The 16,389-nt window shown below is 46.2% G+C and overlaps 1 protein-coding gene across 6 annotated transcripts in view; it reads right to left on the reverse strand.

Moving 5' to 3' along the window:
* The window catches only part of CADM1 (cell adhesion molecule 1), a 319,286-nt gene that overhangs the window by 61,809 nt on the left and 241,088 nt on the right, over positions 1-16,389 (reverse strand). For all 6 annotated transcript variants that reach the window (XM_029956058.1, XM_029956057.1, XM_029956056.1 and 3 more), the window contains exon 2: positions 816-962. In XM_029956058.1, the coding sequence (XP_029811918.1) occupies positions 816-962 (147 nt within the window). The remainder of the gene's footprint in view (positions 1-815; positions 963-16,389) is intronic.

The following is a 16,389-nucleotide window of genomic DNA, read 5'->3' on the forward strand; positions in this document are numbered from 1 at the left end:
TGTGGGCTTTTGATTAATTTCAAATATTCACCTTTAAAGTCCTTCTATTAACTATGGCAAAGGTGAGATTCACTTATAATGACCAAAATTCACTTTAAGAATGCCTGACTCCACTCCTTTGACCTTTCTTCATGCTCTTAGATGCTCCTTAGTTTTATCAACTAAGTTGATAAATGTTCTGGCGCGTTGGGGAGAAGAGGGACCAGTCGATGGGAAGGGACATTCCTGGACACCTGCTTTGACTAGGTACCAATGTTCTCAAAGAGGAGTTTTTTGAAAGACCTGATTTATGCGCTTGCTAAGCTCAGACATCCACCTGAACCATTTCTAGGATATACAATTAAGGTTCAAGGATTAGCTTCCGTGATTTTAAATTCGGTAAGGCTTCAGCACGTGGTGCCCTCCATCTACCACAGGCTACGGAGACAGGAGAAGTTTGGTTTTGTCTCTCTAGGCACAGATCGCCTTGGAAACTTCAATCTTCCAACCAAACAGATTAGCCTTCAGAACGCTGTATTTGCCTTGCCTTACCTTATTTGAGTTGTTGTGTCCGGGACTCCGTTGCAATTCACCTTGAATTACTACAATCAATTCCTATTGCAAAGAAAGACTGCTTTACTTTTCAAAGGGACCATTCAAGGTTTCTATTAAGTAGAAAGATTATGATTGCATGTCTCTTTCTTCCCTCTGAAGAATTGACTAAACTTTAAGCATCTAACATTACATTTAGAAAAGGAGGTCTTGGCAATCTCTTTATCAAGACAACATGTAGGGGGGAAAAGTTGCCATCTAATACTATAGAGATGGAAACTTACGCCGGAAGTCCCTGAAATAAATGGTCTGCCTGTTGGGATTCAGCAGCTGGATCACAGAGTCGTCACTCTTATTGACTTGGCAGCTGATGGTGGCAACTTCTCCCTCGATCACTGTCACGTCTTTCGTAAACAAATTCTGTCCATCACCTTGAAAAAAAGAAGGAGAAAAGAATTTCTGTCGATTAAAATTTGGCTCATGGCTCAGTTAAAATGGGAAGCAAGGCGCGTGTTAGAAAATGGGCCCCAGGAGCAGCACCGGTGTGGCTCCCACAAGAGGGAGTCTGCTGGTCCCAGAGAGACCCAGGGGCAAAACGCAACTAAGCCTGGAATCAACACGCTCTCAGAAGTCGGGGTGCCAAGGTTCCAGCCTCCGTTATCTTATTCCGGTGAAGGAGTGTGTTGGAGAGGTACGAAAAGGTCAGAGAACTGACTTTTCTAAGAAGCCGCAGCTCTCACAAATGGAGTGGGGGAGAAACATATACTCAACCTCAGCTCACATGCCCTTGAGCTAAGCTCTTTGGTTGCCTCACAGAAAACTCAAGGGACCACTTAATAGAAGCAGGGGAGGAGGGCTCAGTAAATCATCTCATCTTGTTAGTGGATGTCAACATTCCCAAGGTACAGGCAGGTCAGTCGTTTGCCGAGTGCGAGTGAGGACCTACGCAGCGAGGAACTCTCTGGAATCTCAATCAAATCCTGGGAGAGCTTGCAGTTCAGTCTGTTACTGGGATTTACTAAACCATCACTTTGCAGACTCACCCAAAGCGCCAGGCGGTCCGGAGCCACGCCCCTTCTATATCTCGCCGTCTAGCCTCTCAGACCTTTTATTTTAGAACACATCAAATCAAGGCTTTCGGATCCACTGATACACGCTTATCTCCAGATCTGCTCTAGTTTGTTGCTTCTAAGACTAGTGACGGTGGCCAGGGCCCGTCATAAATGTCCCATAAGAGCCACAGCCCAGGTAGGAGGAGAGCAGAATTCAATTCAAAAGCAAAAGATGACGCAATTGTTGAATGTCCAGTTCTGCACCTGGAATAGCGGAGGATAGAGAAACACTGGACACCGTCCTAGCCTCTCAGAGGCTGCAACGGGGGGTGGGGGGGAGAGTGGATACCCAATCTTCGCTTACGGAACAAAGAATGTAGAATGAGCACTGGGTGCGTACAGCGGTCTGTCGGGAAGATCGATTGTGCTGGATGATCCCAAGTCAGTTATTTAAAGTCCCTGAGCCAGTGTCTCATCTGCAAAATGGGGGCAGTAATTCAAAGCCCTCTCCCAGAGCTGTTGGAAGGATTGAGAAAGGCAATAAATATAAAGCATTTAGCACTGCGTCTAGCTTCTTATAAAGCTGAATAAATGGTAGCCGCCTTCCTCGGCACCATCATGTCCATAGTGGTCAAATCCAAACATTTATTAGGCAGCTCCCCGTGCTGGGAGGCAGTGTACGTGCAAGAATGAAGGTGCACAGACCCCCTGATTACAGATCAGGGTGGTGGATTCACTTCTCCCACCAAACAAGAACAACAACAAACCAAAACCAACTTTGTCACATTTAGAAACGAAAGTCAAAGATAAATACTACTGCAAAAGAGAGAGGGACAGCGTAAATAGAGATGCAATCAGAGTAAATGGAGGATTTCCACCTGCTGTCCTATTTCTGCTGAAGGAGCCCTGCGTGGCAGGGCACGGTGAGGGCCCGTGAGAAGGTTATGAGGCGGCATTCAGCCAAATCCACCTAGAAACAGACCAGCCGCCGACAGGGGAATAGAAAGGAGAGAACTGGGGGTTAAGGACAAAATTATTATAGCCACAGATAAAACAAAAATTCTTGGGGCTGAGGAGTGAACCAAATTAACCCCGGCGTGAGAATGCAGGCCCCCGGGCTGGCACTGATCGGAAAGAGTGAGTATTTCCTCTCTCGATCCAGCAGTGAAAGCTTAGTGGGCAAAACGATGTTATAGAAAAACAACAAAAAGAAAAAAGTGACCAAAAAACCCAAAACCCAAACCACGAAGGAATGCGTATTTTGTCCTCCGTGGAGTACTGAGAGGAACATGAATTCACAGGCCAGCTGGAGGGAGCAGGGTATTCCCAGACTTGAGAAAAGATCAAGGGAGAGGGATTTCCTGCCAACCAAGCAAGCTTTTCAAGGTGACCTTAGTACTGGCCAGAGTACGTGCAGACAGGACAGTACCCTCTCCTTGGGGTAACCCAATGTAGTAAGAGAATTAAGGGGACATGAAACCGCACAGTTCCAAAGCTCTGTCGGTCTTAAGTCCTAGGACTTGCCTTGAGGAGACTGGAATACCAAATGGGGTCTGCTGGGCTATGGCAGACATTTCCTCTACCTAAAGCAGTCTATTCCCAACATAAATAAGACTCTTCAGTTTATAGAAGGAAGCCAAGGAAAGGCTAGCCAGTGACGGGCCTTAATGCCCTCAATGTAAACCAAAGCCCCCCAGTTCCTGACCACTACCTTGTAGGCACAGTGCCTCCCTTTAATAAGGCAGTGGTAGTGCCCCTGGGCTCTAATAAAATGGTTCCTGTGGAACTAACTCGACCACTTAATTCTAGTCTCTACTTGGCATGCTAGCATAGTCTTTCCCAATAGCCTCTACATCCACGTTAAGGCTATCAAACATTTGCACGGGAGATGGGGACAAGGAGAAGTTGACCATGATTTTGTGCGTTAAGCAATTAAGATAATAAAACAGAATCAGAGGGATTTTGACTGTTAAAAAGTCTAAACATTCTTTTTTTTAAGTTCTGTTTAATCTATTTATTTGAGAGAGAGAGAGAGAGGAGGGAGGGGCAGAGAGGGAGAGAGAGAATCCCACGGAGGGTCCGCATGGGGCGTGGGGGTCCAGCTCACGAACTATGAGACCATGACCTGCGCTGAAATCAAGAGTCAGTCGCTTAACTGACTGAGCCCCCCAAAGTCTGACCATCCTTAATTATTACTTAGAGTTAAGTGACATAAGACCATATTCATTTACTGTGTTATCACTGAGTATATCACTCAGGTACAATTTTTGCCATCTGGGCGTTTTGCCCCTGTGTGCGCGGGCACATAATGTGCTCTGCAAATGCATGGCGGTACCATCATCATTACTGTACTATTTCTTGAAATTGCTAAAGCCAACCTAAAATCCAATATCTCCAAAAATGACAGTCCCTAGCTATGTTAACATGGTCATAATGCTAATGCTAAAAAATTACAAGCGATAGTGAAATATTTTGCTCAAAGAGATCAAAGCGCTCTGGTTGACGGTGGCCCAAGAACGTCACTGCAAAAATCACCAATAAATTATACGGATCAGCTGGACAGCAGGTATATGAAACCGAGCTCCGTCCTTTGAGGAACCATATGATGGCTGCAACGGGGTAATAGTGACCTATTTATCTGAGGCAAAGAGAGTGAATGGCAGTGATGAGAACACATGTATGTCACTACTCTTTACTGCCTGAAGCCTTGATGTAAAAATAATTTCTGCTCACAGCCTCAAATATTTCTTCCAAACAGAAGGGTGCACGGTGACTTGATAAAGCTCCCCTGGAAGTAGATATCATGACAATTAGGTTGTTGCAAAACACAACTTGATGTGTAGGAGAAGGTACAGCAGGCCACGTAGGTGCCTTCCTTAAATAATCCACTTTAAAAAAAAGCCTTGCTGATTTTCTAAAACTCAATTAGCAGACATACTGTCAAGGCAGAAATAGCACATGTTCTGGGCCAAAGAAATCAAGCAAGTACAATATACTGTCGCCACTAAATAAGGCTGTTAACAGAAAGGTAATTTAATGTCTGACATGTATGGACAGTTTTGACTGCTTACCTGGTGTTTAGGGGTGAGGCTCAGGAGACAGAACCAAACTGGATTTTAATTTATGCTAATAACCGTATTCCCTCGAACGCCCCTAACTGCTCCCCTCACCCCAATTTCTAAATACACAACACCAGCGCTGGAGAAGCCCATTCACTCACAGGCCAGTTTCCCGTAATAAACGAGAAGTGGCCAGGACACTTGTTTACAAGACAGACAACGCACATTGTCTAAGAACAGGAAAAAAAATTTTTTTTGATGAGGAGTAAAGACCATTTCAGCCGGGTCAGTTAGGCCTGGAGGGAGGGTAGGGGTGGCGTTGGCTAATAAATCCCCTATTAATTCAATCTTCAATTGGCTTAACTCAAGGGTTCTTTCCTGAAACCCCATTTTGCTAGAAGCTCAGTTTAATGGCGTTAGGCGACAGACCAGCATTGACGGGATCCTGTTCCATCCGCAATATGGCCGCCGGAAGGGGGCGACGGGTACATCTCAAAGCCAGAAGCCCAAATGAGAAGCGGGGGAGGGAGCACACGTCTGTCCAGTGCCAGGCCCCATACTGGCTGCTTTGCACACATTTCCCTCCCGAACTTCTGGAGTTCTCAATACCCTCACGTTAGAGACCAAGAACCCGAGACCCAGAAAAACCCAAACACCGTGCCTAATGGAATTCAGCTAAGTGCCGGAGCCGGTGTCTGAACCCCGTTCCGTCAGCTTCTCTGGCCCAGTTTGTACTTTTTAGCCGGCCAGCATCAGGATCTGGTGCCAAGGTTCTCCTGGCTTATTAGCCTTAGAAAATTTATTTGTTTTTAAAGAGGGTCATTTCCCTATGAGCAACTTCTGATTTTTTTTTTTAATTTCCATAATTTATCCAGAACACAATTACACACTTCAAGATGAGAGAGAAACTGTAAAATGTAAAATGTAAAAGACCTTGTTTACTACCGCTCCGTTCTTTCGGTACTGAGCACACTTTGCCCCTGGAGAATGGCTGGCACTGGCCAGCCCCGAGAGCCGGTCCCTGCAGCCTGGCTGTTCATCAAGGAAGAACTTCCTTTACACCAGGGGGAGTCTCTCCAGTCAAGTCTATGACACAAGGGCAAGTCAGAGTTAGAACAGACTTTGGTTTATACTATGGCAACTCTGTAAACTCTCACTGACACCCAGGAAGGTAGAGCATTCTCTCCTAACTAGGAAGATAGTTTGCCCAGAGAAAGAGCAAATAGAGTCTCCTGACCTACCCCTTCAGCAGCAAAATTGTATTAGGGAAAAGTTTTTAATCCCCCCACGCTGCTGTATGTTAGACTGAACCTAACGTTGAATCAGCAGTCAGGTTGTCTATCCAAATAGGCGAAAGTCAAACCAAAATTACAGATTGTTTAAAAAAAAAAAAAAATCCTACCACTGATCAACGTAGTCATTAACTTCAAGGAGCAATCACAGTTCTAGAAATTTTGCACTAATTAAAGGCTCAGGACTATGAATTCTTCTCCTCTATCTAAGTTTAGACTTTCTGAAGAGTCAAAAAACTTGTTTATGAGAACTCTATATTTTATTGTTGGTGAGCCCTCTGTGTCTTTATTTATTTATTATATTTTTAGTTAAAATTTTTTTTGGTTTACTTATTTTTGAGACAGAGAGAGACAGAGCACGTGTGGGGGAGGGGCAGAGAGAGGGGAAGACACAGAATCTGAAACAGCATCCAGACTGTCAGCACAGAGCCTGGCACGGGGTTCGAACCCACTAACCGTGAGATCATGACCTGAGCCGAAGTCAGACACTTAGCCGACTGAGCCACCCAGGCACACCTACCCCCCACCTCCGTGTCTTTAAAAAAAAATTTTTTTTAATGTTTATTTTGAGAGAGAGAGAGTATGAAAAAGGGAGGGGCAGAGAGAGAGGAAGACACAGAATCTGAAGCAGGCTCCAGGCTCTGAGCGCTCAGCACAGAGCCCGAAACAGGGCTTGAACCCGCGAACCGTGAGATCATGACCTGAGCCAAAGCCGGACGCTCAACTGACTGAGCCGCCCAGGCGCCCCAAGCTCTCTGTGTCTTAAAGTGTCAAATGGCTTTCCCCCCATTCCCCTTTCCGTGAGATGCCCATTTTTATACCCGTGGTAAAGTATGTGCCCAAGTTGAAAGAACTGCCCTTCCCTCTACCCAAATAAAACCATCACCAACAGACGCCCCGCGACTTCTGCGAATATTTCGGAGCGCTAGCACTAGAAATGAGTACGTTTCAGGAAAAGAAAATTAAGATTCTGTTGAAACCCAAAGGGAAAAGAATCTTTCTAAATGCGTATGTTCCCCCAAGCCAACGTAAACATAGTGTTCACTACAAATCATTAACAAAGCCATTAAGATTTGATTTCTATCTAAGCAATTATTGTCAGCATATTTTGTACATTTCCTTTAAAAGACTCAATCCTATCTTTCAATTCATTAAACTGTTCCTTGCATTTACAGCGTTTTATATCAAATCAGAAACCTATTTGAATTAATAAGAATTACAGTAAAAGTAATTTGAAAATAAATTATTTGAAGTTCAAGCCTCTTGATGAAAGAGTTTCGTCCCATTTAAACATTACAGGAACGTTTTCAGTCATCCAAAGGGCAGACGAGAGACAGTGAGAAGCAGGGTCCAAAACGAGGAGTCCCTCAGCGCGCACCAAGGTGAAGGGCACGACCACTTCCACATAAATACAATTCTTTATTTCAGAGAGAGGTGATCCTTCAACCTTTGTGAATACTTGAATATTTATTCAAAATCAAAAGCATTCAATCCGTCTGCTGTTTACAAAGCTTCTCTTAACCTTCGTGATCCCTGTCCATGTTCTTTTCTCACAAACAGTGAAGTTGAATACGTTGATTGTCTGGTCCAAGGACTGTCTACGCCGTGGTCAAAATAGTTATGAATGCGAACCGCGCAGCGCCGAAGCCTGGAGTTCGAATACACGGAGTCCACAGATAACTGCCCAAATCATTTCATTTGTGTCCCCAGAACCCTTATGAAATCAAAGGTCAACAGCACTGAAAGGAACGCAGGGGACGGACGCTCTCATTTCGTGGATGAAGATCCTAGGGCCCAGCCCAAACCAGAGGCCGCGTCTCCTCCTGGGTCACCAAGGTATTTCTGTTGTTGGCTACTCTGAGTAACATTTATGGATTTGTTTCTAATTAGGAAAGCGATATATGCTCAAGGTCTTTTGTTGTTGTTTTTTTGTTTGTTTGTTTTAGTTTCAGCTTTGTTTTACAGCATCTAGAACGCTGTTTCCTAGGTGGTCAGGATCTCGTTAGGAATCTCCTGTAATAGAATTAAGTGTCATGTCACTTAAGCTTATGGAAGGAAAAAAATCTATCGATTTTAATCTAATCTCCTTTTATAATCAGTAAAAGGTGAGGCAAATTTGTGAACGGCAAGCTAAAGAGTAATCTTCCTCAGTGCTGGTTTTTTTCTTCAATTAAAACTGTTGATTTCCCCTGAATACAAAACAAAAAAATATCATCTGACACCACATTAAGCTATTCATGAATATTCTGTATACACATTCTTGTTTAGTTGACTAATGGCAAATTAACGCTCTCTATTTTAGCTTAAACACATACTATAGGTATGTTTGATTAGCATTGAATTCCAAAAGCTGATTACTATGCATGCTTTGATTATGTAATTACATAATAGAGTATAATGGCTCCTTTGGAGTGATCTATATGGCAAATATGTTTCAGTTTTGCTATGGTTTAAATACACGTTCGGATGACAGCTCATAACAAGGCTCCACTTTTCAGTCTTCTCAGCCAAATGGGCATTTCCCCATTCATCCTAACATCTCCTTGACACCAATTAAGGCCTATTGTGTCAGGCAGCACACACTCCAAGAAACTCCCTTTGTTTTCTTGGCATTCAAAAAGGGACATTAATTTTAAAAGCTGTATTAAGCAAAAGGCCTGGTAAAAAAAAAAAAAGGCTGAAATTCCATCCTTCATCCACCCTTTGAAAGGTCTGCAGGGAATCACTTCTAGTTCATCAATCACTGTTCAGACACCCACAAGGGGGTTAAAGATGGAATTTCACCTTTCACTCCGAAATGCACATAGAGGAGGACCAGCCAAGAATACTGATGCCGGGGGCAGGGGCTGGCCACAGGGCTTTCGGCTCAGGCTCTAACTAACCATCAACCACACCAAGTTACACAAAGGTCCAGCTCTGCAAAGGAAGCAGCCGGATTTCACCGTCACGGTTCCCAAGCTTAGTTGTTGATGTATCTAAGGCCACGAATCTTTTCCAGGTAAAAAGACTGGGGATAATTCCGCCATCAACTCAGAAACCGGAGCCATCAGGTTTTCAAAGAGGACAAAGCACTACTTCAGAGAATTATGTAAAGTTCCCCTGGTCCCCTACGGAATCCTGTAATGGCGCACGACTTCATTTGCAAAAACTGCTGTTTCTGCTCTTCCCTTCCAAGAGACTGATGCCCGGTTCCACGCCAGACCAAAGGTGCCCGGAGTCTTAACTTTAAATCAAGCTGTTTGTACCTTTGTGTCTATTGGTTTTCAACATTAGGGCTGAAGAACCGAGGTCAAGCACGGTCCAATGGTATTTACATATAGGATGAGAATCTCTCACCTGAAAGGAAACATTGATTAGAGGTGTGAAAACTCTTTTCACGGGAAGCCGGGGACAAAAGAAAGTACTTAGTGTCTATGCCGGTGCTCTTTCAATTGTAACCATCACATTAGCGGCCTTCCTGTTAAAAGACTCCGAGCTCAATAGGATTTTTAATCAGAGCCCCCAGCACTAAAGGGGCCAAGCAGTTAGGAGGTGGTCTAACCTACCGGATCCCACACAATCCCCTCTATGACGATGTTTATTGGGAGTCCTAGCGTCCACTAAAGACCAGAACCAGCTTTTCCACTAAATTTCACTTCTCAGGGAAACGAAGGGCAAGCAAAGAAATGAATGCACAAATAAACTATAAAAGAGTAACAATCACTGAATCGTTCGGCTCTTTACACTAGAAGGTGAAAATCCTCGACCTGTTTTCTCCACTAACTCCTTTTCACAGCTGGACAGGCTTTGTGGCTTTTGGCCCATTAAAAAGATGGCAACTTTTTTTGGAGGGAGGAGAGCCTAACCCTGAAGAAAAACTCCCTCCGGTGGCCAGGTTTTATGAGAATTTAAAAAAAAAGAGGCTCCAATGTCGAAAAGTCACTTTTATTTGTTGGGAGGGCGGCATTGAAGTCGCCCTGCGCAAGAGGCCTCCTAAGCCTGCTAAATCTGCTTCAGGGCTCTTGGGAGAAAGGGGGCTCTCAAAAACATTCATTAAAAAATAGCTACCGTCATCCAACTTGGACTTGGGAGGAGAAGGATCTGAAGACGGAGGCTTCTTCTAAAACTAATTGTGTTGGCAAAGCCGGTAGTTTCTTCTCAATGGATTTGATCCTGTGATGCTCGTTTATGGCAAAAGAAGAACAAAGGAACGGTTTTAGAAAAGCTGGGTGGTGTGCCAGCCTTTCAAAATAGACGCTTTCTCCTCGGCAACATGTGAAGGCCAACTGCTGATCTGGTGCTGTAGCTGCTCGGCCACTGAACTGACAATATGACATCACGTTCCCTGGGACGGGTCAGACGGCGGCTTTGCAGGGGGGGCGCTGGTCCTGTGACAGACATCCTGCTGTCTGGGCACACGGGCTATCGGGAAAGAAAATCCTATTCTACAAGGGAGGAATCCTGTAGACAGAAGCTGGTGGCGGACAAAATGCAGGTTCTCACGCCCTCCAACATGGTGGTCTCGTGTCCACACCAGCTCAGGCCCGGGATGATGGGACTCGACCGTGTTAATTCACATACAGAGCTATCTATCTACTTTTCCCAAACCACATGCTCTCCGCAGCTAAACCTGAAGATTTACATGATTAAAACTCGAAGTACACACTGAAATATTTGAAAAACCACAGAGGAAGGTACAAACATTAGGTTCTATTATTCCTAAAAAGACTCAGGGCAACTTGGACTTCTCTGTTACCCCAGAAGACCTATTCGCAGCCAGCCATTTATAACACACCCTGCAATGGCCTCGGTGAGCCCTCACCCGGCAAGAAAATATGACGTTGCCTCTTTTTCTAACCAAACGGAAAATCTAGGATTTCAAGGCTGTGCGGATGGCCTGCTCTACTGCGGCCACTCTTCCGTAACTGATATTCGCCAATGCCCTTAAGTCACAAGCTGGTTAGAGATGCAGATTGTTTACGACAGTTGCAGTTAGTAACTGCTCCTCTCTGTACAGTACTTTAAACTGAATTTCCTCAGAACCCCAATCTCAAGCCTCAATGAAGGGGGCCCTTGTACTTCCCTTAGTTTTTATGCTTTGATTTTAAGGACCTAATTTAGTATCATTTTCCCTTGGATAAGAGGTACCATGATTAAACTTGGGTCACTTTTTGCTTGAACTCACTAAAAGTGGATTCTTCTTTTTTTCTTCACATTTGCCTCCAGGATGTCAAAAGACTAACAATAAGTATAAGATATTTAAAATCACAAGGCGAGAACACGTAACAATAATTACTATACACAGGGAAGAGGAGGGAAGGGACTGCTTTTCTCCAAGTCTAGAGGCAAGAGAAACAAATTATTTCTCTTCCACAGTGTTCGTTATTATTTAAAAAAATTTTTAATATCCTGAAAGCCCCCACTGTTTCCGGAGGGGGTATTATTTTAATCATCAGCCTGGTAACAATAGCTAATATGTCTTTTAAATGTTTTCTATGTGCAAGGTGCTGCGTTTTATTTATTTTCTCGCGTGTCCCTCGCAGTCACCCTATGGGGTTCATTATTTTAACATCATCCCCATTATAAGATGAGGAAACAGATTTAGGGAGGTTAATTAAGTGGTTGGAACCGATATCCAAACCCATGCCTATTTAACTCCAGATCGGGTGCTATTAACAAGTACATGATATTAATGAGGCTTTATGATGCCAAAAGAACAGAGGGGAACTACTGGAAGAACCTACTGTATCTCATTTATGTGATTTAGGAATAAAACTAAAGTAATGCTCTGAGCACGTAAGGGAAGCCTAGCAGCTATCAGCGTGTTCCAATATCCCAACACTCGTAAAATGAGCTCCACACGCACTACGCCCACAGCCCGAACACTGGCCCTTCATTATTTAGTGGCAAGATGCCTGTTCTGCCGAAGGATCCCAATTGAAAGAGAGCACAACTACAACTTCAAGCATTTACAGTATCTGCTTCAAGGGCGTTCATTAGTATTGACAATCTACGTGACTGAAATTTGGCTGTAACAGCAAGCCTCTCTCTCCATCTCCTCGTTCATTTGTCCTGCCAACAAGAGCCACTGAAATTCTTCCAAGTTTAAAGCTTAGAGCCGACAGGACAAGTGAGTGGGGGTATCAGGTGAAACACATCAGATATGGACGCGGAGTGAATGTCAGCTTCAACTGACATCACCACAGAAACAGAAAACAAGGAAATGGGAGGGGACGGAGGCTTCATATTCTCATTCCGGGGAGTACTCCGAGTGTGTGTAACATGGTCTGTGCAAGAAACAGCTGTAAATCCGTGATAATCATCATGCTGAATAATGCCGCGCCATCCAACTTACTCACATCTCCTGCCAGGAAGCCAAGTAGCTTCGGACTATTATATGAAATGACAATTTCTTAGCTGGAAAATCGGGGTCCGTGACTGAGGCCCTTATTGGTAAGTTATTCCCTGTATCCTCTGTCGGCCATAACGCAAGCGGTGGTGTTTTTAACTTCTGGGCTCTTGACTTGCTGGTCCCAGTGGAGTCTGGAAGAGGCACACGAGTGAGAAAGCTCCTGTGATGTCAGGGTCTGATGGACGGGCTGTAAATGGACAGCGGCCAAAGGAATTCCAGATTCTAGCTTTCCTGACTGTCGAGACCCCCACGCAAAGCCTGTGTCAGTCATACTCACTGTAGCCATCTGCACTGGCGCCGTCATAAAAAATAACTTGATTAGATCGTCTGCGTGTGGGCTGCTGGTCGATCGCTGGAATCAGAGACAAGTGACGAGGACACGCGCCTGGGTTTTGACTCAGCAGCGGGGATGGAGGAGAAAGGGGACCACCGGACTCGGAGAACAGGCATTTGTCCTGTGGTTCCGAGCTTACTGGTGGGAAGACTGGGAGCAACTCTGAGAGTCTGGGTCTGTTTTTAGCTTTGAAAAAGGGTCAACCGTCTCTTCCTCCGGGGTTGTTGGGAGAACCAAGTGAGGAAACGCGTGTCGTGGTATTTTTTCAAGCTCCAAAAAATGCTCAATAAGCGATAGAATCTTCTCCTCCACTGACTGCTTTGTTAGCACGGTCACTGTCTCCACATGGCCCCTGTCTGTGAGTCCAGAACCTTCTGACAATTCCCACAGTTGTTCCAGAATTGGCCAGAACTTTTCCGTCAGAGCTTTCATGATTATTCCTTTTGTTTTAAGGCTAATTTTTTTTTTTAAAAAGCTCAGACTACATTAAAAACATCTTCATCGCTTACGTTAAAGCGCAAACTAAAGCCCAAGAAAGTAAAGGTGAGCAGCAGAAGCCGGCAGAAGGCTGGACGTCTCAAAGCAGGTTCAGGTGACAGTGTTAAACTTGGGACTTGTGTGTGGGTTTCCCCCATTTAACTGTCCCGCCACACGTGGTTCCGAGGACAGTCCCTGAGGCCTCGGGAAGTGACGGGTCACCCGGTGTCAGGTTACACACCCTTCTCAGCGGGAGACCTCCAGGGTCAACACCGCAGACACCTGGCTGGTGGCCCGAGGGATTAGAACACGCCACAGACGTGAGCTTCCTGCAGAACTGGATCGCCGTGTGCCACGGTTAAAACGAAACGAGGCGCATCTGTGTGGCTCTGTCGGCTGAACATCCGACTTAGGTTCAGGTCATGATCTCACGGTTTGGGGGTTCAAGCACCGCGTCAGGCTTTGCGCTGACAGACTGGGGCCTGCCTGGGATTCTCTCTCCCTCTCTCCGCCGCACCCCCTCTCAAAAATAAACATAAAAAAATTAAAAACAAAATGAAACAAACGCGATTTCCACAGAGCTCGTTGACTTGCCCCCTTTCTTTGTCCCTGCTTCTATGCAGGGAAGACCCCAGGGGTTAACGGAACGGGGAGGATTTCCAGTCCCTTCTCTGAATAATCTCAGCCAGTGAGGCTTGTGAGTCCTCTGTCGCTTCCCTCCAGTGCTGGCGGCCCCTTTCCGTAGACAATTCTGTCCCTTACTATTAAGTGCAAGAGCTTTGCGAAAGCTACTGATGCTGAGATCTTTCCTGCTTATTAATGAGTTCCCGGGTGGGTCCAGGATAGTCGAGGTCTCTAGAAACCTAACCTTCAACTAAGTGGTGTGCCACTGCGCGTGAGGGGGTGTGATTTTCCCCCTTCGTGTGACACTGGAGAAAAGAGAAGTGCGTAGACAAATAACATTTGGTTTAGTTCGACAATTACACTTTGACACTAATAGACATTCTTACGTCAAAATAGACCTTCGGATGGAAGAAGCAAATCGATAAAAAAAATCAGGGACTGACACTAGGTATTGACATTAATTTCTTATATTATTATTATTGGATCCAAACCACCCATTACTATCCTCTTGATAAAAGCAGGGAAAGTGACCGTGGAGGAATCCCTCCCCGCCCGTCCTGCAGGACCTGATCAAAGCCGCCAGCTCTCTGTGGAGCCCTGACGTCGCCTCGGGTGTCTAGGTTTCGGGCTCACAGTGCCTCGCGCTTGCCCTGACCTCCACACTCACTACACTGGTCGTCTGTGATCGCTCACTTGCAGGGCCGTTACCTTCTTTTCCTTCTGGTCTGGGTTCAAATGAGCCAGACCCTGGAAAGGTTCCTTTAGGTCTCTAAACCTTAGGTTACTCACATATAATACAGGCATTAAATACCTCTCTCACTGGGTCATTCTGAGAACCAGAAGGGACAAACAGCGTATTTGTGCCGCAGGAGACTTGGCACATGGGTGATGTGCCCCCCAGCCCGGGTCCCTTCTTCGCCTTTGCATTTCCAAAGCATAATACAGTGTCACCGTGATCGTTTGGTGCACGCCTCTGGATGAAGCTCTTGAGTGAAGGGCTGTTTTAAGACCTTCCGGGTCCCAGGCGCTCTCATTTTGGGACAGAAGTCTGCTGACCTCAAAATATATTAACTTGTACCCATGTCCCACATTATGGTTTCGAATAAAAAACTTCAAGTGATTTCTATCATTTTGCTTTTGTCATGATAATTCCAACTGTATATTTCATTCTGAAGCCAACCAACACCCCTTTTTGCCACGGCCCCAGCATTGTCGCGGGCTCTTGGAAGGAAAGGGGCCCGAGTATTGTGCTCTGGCGCTCCACGGACAAAGAACCCGGCTTCAAGAAGCTCCTGATGCTGAGAGAGACAGACACACGTACACACAGTGACAACGTGGAGTGGCGAGGCGCAGTATTTCCGTGTGCTGTGGGAGCCTGGAGGGGGTGGGATAAGGAGGCGACTCCTTCTGGGTGGGGGTTCGGGTCCCAGAGCAGAGAAGAGGAGGAGACATTTGGAAGAAGGATCATGGCAGGTTTCGAACGAAGGGAAGAGCGTAGAGCGCTCTGAGAAGGGAGAGAAGGGGCGCTTTCTGGAAAGGTCATTAGGTCCAGATACTGAAGGACACAGTATGCCAGGCCAGGGAATTTGCAATTTATCTTGTAATTAATAGGGGGCTATTAAGCGATTTTAATCCAGGAGGTGATATGATCACACCGGTGTTTTGAAAGATAACGTCTATGCAGAGAGGGAGGAAAAGCCTGGAGGTAGGGAAAGATCGGAGCCAAGATCAGTTAAGAGACTCCTGCCAGAGTGCTCACGGCTGATAAGAGCCGGAGTGCGGGGAGCACAGCAGAGCCAGGGAGGAGGAGCCAGGAGCAAGGAGTCGAGCGGGTGGGAGGTGAGGCACCGGGGCTTTCCGTTCTGCCCCCGGGGCTGAGCCTCCTGTCACTGCAGCGGAACCCCAGTTAGTGTCCGGGTCGTAAGGAGAGAGCAGCGAAGAGCTCACTTTATCAGGGGTCAGAAGGCCACGGGCACACCTTCTCGCGAGTTCCGCGTTCGCTGCTGAGATGGTTTGGTGGCGCTCACGGGCTCCGAAGCACAATCAGGAAACCTGGGTCTCGCACCCCCGGCCCCGTCAGAGCCCCGCTATCCAGCGTGGGAACACCGGCGGTTTTGAAAACCCTTGGGATGTTATTAAAATACGAGCATCTCCAAGGCAGACCGGCCTTCCTGGGTCAGAATCTGCATTCTGACGGCAGACTCAGATCACACGCACGTCCGGGGTGCTCAGGCCGAGGCCGCCGGCTCTCCCTGGGAGCCCCGGAGGACGGCGTCTTCCCAGAAAGGCTTGTTCCCAGGCACCGGCGCATCAGTGAGTCGGCGGGAAAGGTCACGCATCACCACCGAGCGGTGCTCCAGAGAAACATGGCTTCAGTAACGTAAAAAAATTTTTTTAAATGTTTATTTATTCTTGAGAGAGAGAGAGAGAGAGAGTGTGTGAGCAGGGGAGGGGCAGAGAGAGAGGGAGACAGAGAATCCGAAGCAGGCTGCAGGCTGTGAGCCGTCGGCACAGAGCCCGATGGGGGACTCGAACCCACAAACTGCGAGATCACGACCTAAGCTAAGTCAGACGCTCAACCGACTGAGCCACTGAAGGGCCCCTCAGCAACTTCTTATTTGAAAGCGGA

This window comes from Suricata suricatta, chromosome 11 (assembly GCF_006229205.1).
Source record: "Suricata suricatta isolate VVHF042 chromosome 11, meerkat_22Aug2017_6uvM2_HiC, whole genome shotgun sequence".
Classification (NCBI taxonomy): domain Eukaryota; kingdom Metazoa; phylum Chordata; class Mammalia; order Carnivora; family Herpestidae; genus Suricata; species Suricata suricatta.